Raw genomic sequence first — 3,926 nt, forward strand, 5'->3', positions numbered from 1 at the left:
GTGTGTGTGTGTGGCAAAAGAACAGCCACGTAGACACACACTGTGGATGTTTGTCTGTGTTTTTGTCACTTGTATGTGTGTGTATTTGTGTATGCATGTTTGTCGGTGGTGTGTGTGTGTGACTTGGAGGGGGGGGGATATTGGGCTGAAGAGGGCGTCGTGCAGTGCAGCGGTCTGCTTGCCGTGGCCCCCGCCGTGAGTGTGTGTGTGTGTGTGTGTGTGTGTGTGGGGTATGGCTTGCCTGGTCATCAGCGGTTTATTTTTGAATATCAATGGTTATTTGTAGAAAGTGTAATTTAATTGTATAGGTGGTTTTACTCCAGCTTTCTCCAGAAACAGGTTGTAAATATTCGCTTCCTCTCTCTTTCTTTTCTATTGCTTGTACAATTCACTTCCCATGCCCATTTTGGAATAAGGTTGTAAATAGCGAGTGCTCTCTTGGCAAAAGCTGAATGTTTCTGTGACTGTAGCACTACTTTTATTTTAATTTTCTTTTTGTTTCCTCCTCTCTGGACTATTCTATTTTGTCTTCTTCTTTTTTATTTTTATTTCTGTGTGTGTGCGTGGGTGTATGTGTGAGTGTGTGCGTGGGTGTGTGTGTATGTGTGGAGAGCGACTCAGACACAGCACTGGTTGGCTATTTTCATGGTTCATTATAATAAATCACTGTAATGACAGTTTTATACCATTTCGGCTCTCTTGTGTATGTGATGCGTGTGTGTGTGAGATGCGTGTGTGAGTGTGTGAACGAAACCTTAGCTTACCTCTGAAGTGATCATCTACTGCACACATGCACACACAAACCCAAGCTGTTCATGATTAGCAGTACAGTTTAATCAACAGTTGTAGTGGAAATTTACAGTATTCAAGTATAAAAAACGAAATAAGGCCTTGAAGGAATAACGGAGTACAAAGCAATGAAGCATCACTCATTGAGTTGGCATAGCAACGCGGAGGCTTTGGAGATCCAGTAGTCACTGGGTCGGTTGGAGGGCAGCATCACCGTGATGACAAAGTTGGTGGAGTGACCTGGGAGAGAACGGATGAGCATTCAATTAAATCACTAATGCGAATATCTTTAATGGTGCGTGGGAGAGATTCCGGTTTGCCTTGGTTGTGTGCGGTTTTGAGGTCATACCTATATGCTTTAGACAAGGCCAGGTTATTTATATAGCACAACTCATTCATGTTGGTAATTGAAAATGCTTTACTAATGAACAGATAAACAAACGAAAAAAAGTGTAGAGTGCATTTAGTCAGAAAAATAAAAGATAAAAAAAGGTAGTGCACTAAATTACACTTGATGCAAGAGCAGTCCCTCACAGAGGACAATCCGGTTAAAGTGCCTGAGTGAGTTAAGAGGCGTGTATGCATATGTGTGTATATATATATGTATATATAGTACCTGAGTGAGTTAAGAGGAGTGTATGCATATGTATATATATATGTATATAGAGTACTTAGTTTAGAGGCGTGTATGCATATGTGTGTATATACTGTATATGTATATATAGTACCTGAGTGAGTTAAAAGGCGTGTGCATATGTGTGTATATATATATATGTATATAGAGTACCTGAGTGAGTTAAGAGGCGTGTATGCATATGTGTGTATATATGTATATATAGAGTACCTGTGGTGGAGAGGGTCCCTGCATATGTATATATATATGTATATAGAGTACCTGAGTGAGTTTAGAGGCGTGAATGCATATGTATATAGAGTACTTGAGTGAGTTTAGAGGCGTGTATGCATATGTATATATATATGTATATAGAGTACCTGAGTGAGTTTAGAGGAGTGTATGCATATATATATGTATATAGAGTACCTGTGGTGGAGAGGGTCCCTGCCCTGGCGGAGGTCTTGTAAAGCGGCGCGTGGTACAGAGACTCGTCGGGCTCGTAGTTCTGCTGCGGCTCGAAGTGTACCACCGGCAGCATGGGGTTCATCTCCCGATTAAAGGCGTCCTCGATCACCATCTCCTCATCGTCCCAGCGACTGGCATCCATGAACATGCCGTGGACCAGGACGCCGTCCTCTATGGCGGGGATCTGTGGCACCCAGAGGAGCATGCAGTTAGAGTAGGAGTGCACATTTAAATAACGATCTAAAACTGTGTTCACTGAAGATGAGGTTTTCTCCATCCTGCTCCTTGGAGAGCCCTGGCTGTCCACTCATCCCTTCTTGGGCCACAGCTGGCTTCATTTACCGAATGCTGTTCTTCATGAATGAAATTAGGGATGAATTAAATTAGGTATGCTTCAGTGTAATTACTCACTGCCTTCCAGCTGAGATCAGGTGAGGTGAAATGGATAAAGCCCCCCTCACCCCCCCAGGACAGGCATCATCAGGCTTGAATAACACTGTCCAATTCCCGTTAGTTCACTGGTTTGAAATCCTTCTTTTTGGAAGCTATGAAATTGGGACATGCCACCAACAACAAAGCTCTTCCGTTCAAAGTGTCAACACAGTGACAACATATTATGAGGGTTCCGTCCTCATAGAAACTCACCATGCCTTTTTTACCCACAACTGTCACCTACTCTACCCCTAACCCTGATGTGTTCTGATCTGGTCTGATGTGATGTGTTCTGATGTGATCTGGTCTGGTCTGATCTGGTCTGATGTGATCTGGTCTAATGTGATCTGGTCTGATGTGGTCTGATGTGGTCTGATCTGGTCTGACTCACCTCCTCGTCCATCTCCATCTCTGCTCCCACAGCCAGCCCCCTCCGCTGCTCCGCCACCACTGCCTCGTCTCGGTACACAGGCACCATGTTGAAGCAGAAGTTCAGCTCGTCGATGGGAAGGTTGTACTTGCGAGCGTGGTTTTGCAGAGCTCCTGGGAGAGAACAGGAGAAAAGATTAACGTGCTTGTGGAAACAGTCCAGGGAAAAAACTAGCACATAGCTGAACACTGTTGGAGGAGGGTAGGTTTGGGAACATGCCTGTCAGAAAGCCCTGGGGGAAGAAGAGTCCTGAGATCCAGAAGGACTTGGGCTGGCCCCGCGTGATCCAGTTCTGCAGGGGAAAGGTGCGAGCAAAATCACCATGGTGACACAAACTAAACACACAGCAATCAATAAGATATCAAACACACCTTGGCCCTCATTTATAAAACGTTCTTACGCACAGATTTGATCTTAGCGTGTTCGTATGATCAAATCCACGTCAAAGTACCGATTTATAAAAACCATCTTTGACGTTAAAAAGTACATATCTCAACGCCAGGTTCAACTTGGCGTAAGCACATATCCTTGTGGCAATACTGGAGTACTGCAGGAATTCGGAACTCTCAGAGCGCCGACACGTAGTTTCATCATCGTCACCACCACCATCCCCATTAGGGCTAATGGTGAAAGGCCAAATTAATGTTTCGCTCAATAAAACCAATTAAACAATTTGAATAATTGAAATTGCATCAGTCCACAGCACTGTCCTTAGGACAAAAACGTGTTTAAAACATTTCGCTCAATCTATAGCCTATAAAAAGTCTGATAGTGTCTTAGTTTTCAGTAGGAGATATGGCTGCATTGGCGTTGTTAAAGGATATTGCCAACCGCGCAATAAGTAGAGAAAGGGTTTTTCTTGATCGTGCAGACTTTGGCACAGGATGATGTATGGCTGATAAGCAGGTACCGCTTGCCAAGAACGGCTCTGTTAGAGCTTTGTGCCCAAATGGGCTCTCATCTACAGAGACGCACCTGATGCAACCAGGCCATACCCGTTCAGGTTCAGGTTATGTCGGTTCTTGGGTTCCTGGCTACAGGAACATTCCAACGAGAAATTGGAGACCAGTCGGGTATATCCCAGTCATCATTAAGCATAATTTTGCCTGATGTTCTTCGCGGTATTATCCCTCTTTTTCCGCAATTTATTAGATTTCCATAATGTGCCCAGGAACAGCGAAATGTGAAAGAGGA

The 3,926-nt window shown here is 44.0% G+C and overlaps 1 protein-coding gene across 1 annotated transcript; it reads right to left on the reverse strand.

Moving 5' to 3' along the window:
• Positions 1–544: 544 nt before the first annotated feature.
• dnah6 (dynein, axonemal, heavy chain 6) lies at positions 545–3,024 on the reverse strand (the record flags this gene model as incomplete). Its single annotated transcript, XM_042707183.1, has 4 exons — positions 545–1,029; positions 1,832–2,054; positions 2,694–2,845; positions 2,952–3,024. Coding segments are annotated over 4 exons (552 nt in total), but the record flags the coding sequence as incomplete, so codon positions are not given.
• Positions 3,025–3,926: the final 902 nt, after the last annotated feature.

Source organism: Clupea harengus, unplaced genomic scaffold (assembly GCF_900700415.2).
Source record: "Clupea harengus unplaced genomic scaffold, Ch_v2.0.2, whole genome shotgun sequence".
Classification (NCBI taxonomy): Eukaryota; Metazoa; Chordata; class Actinopteri; order Clupeiformes; family Clupeidae; genus Clupea; species Clupea harengus.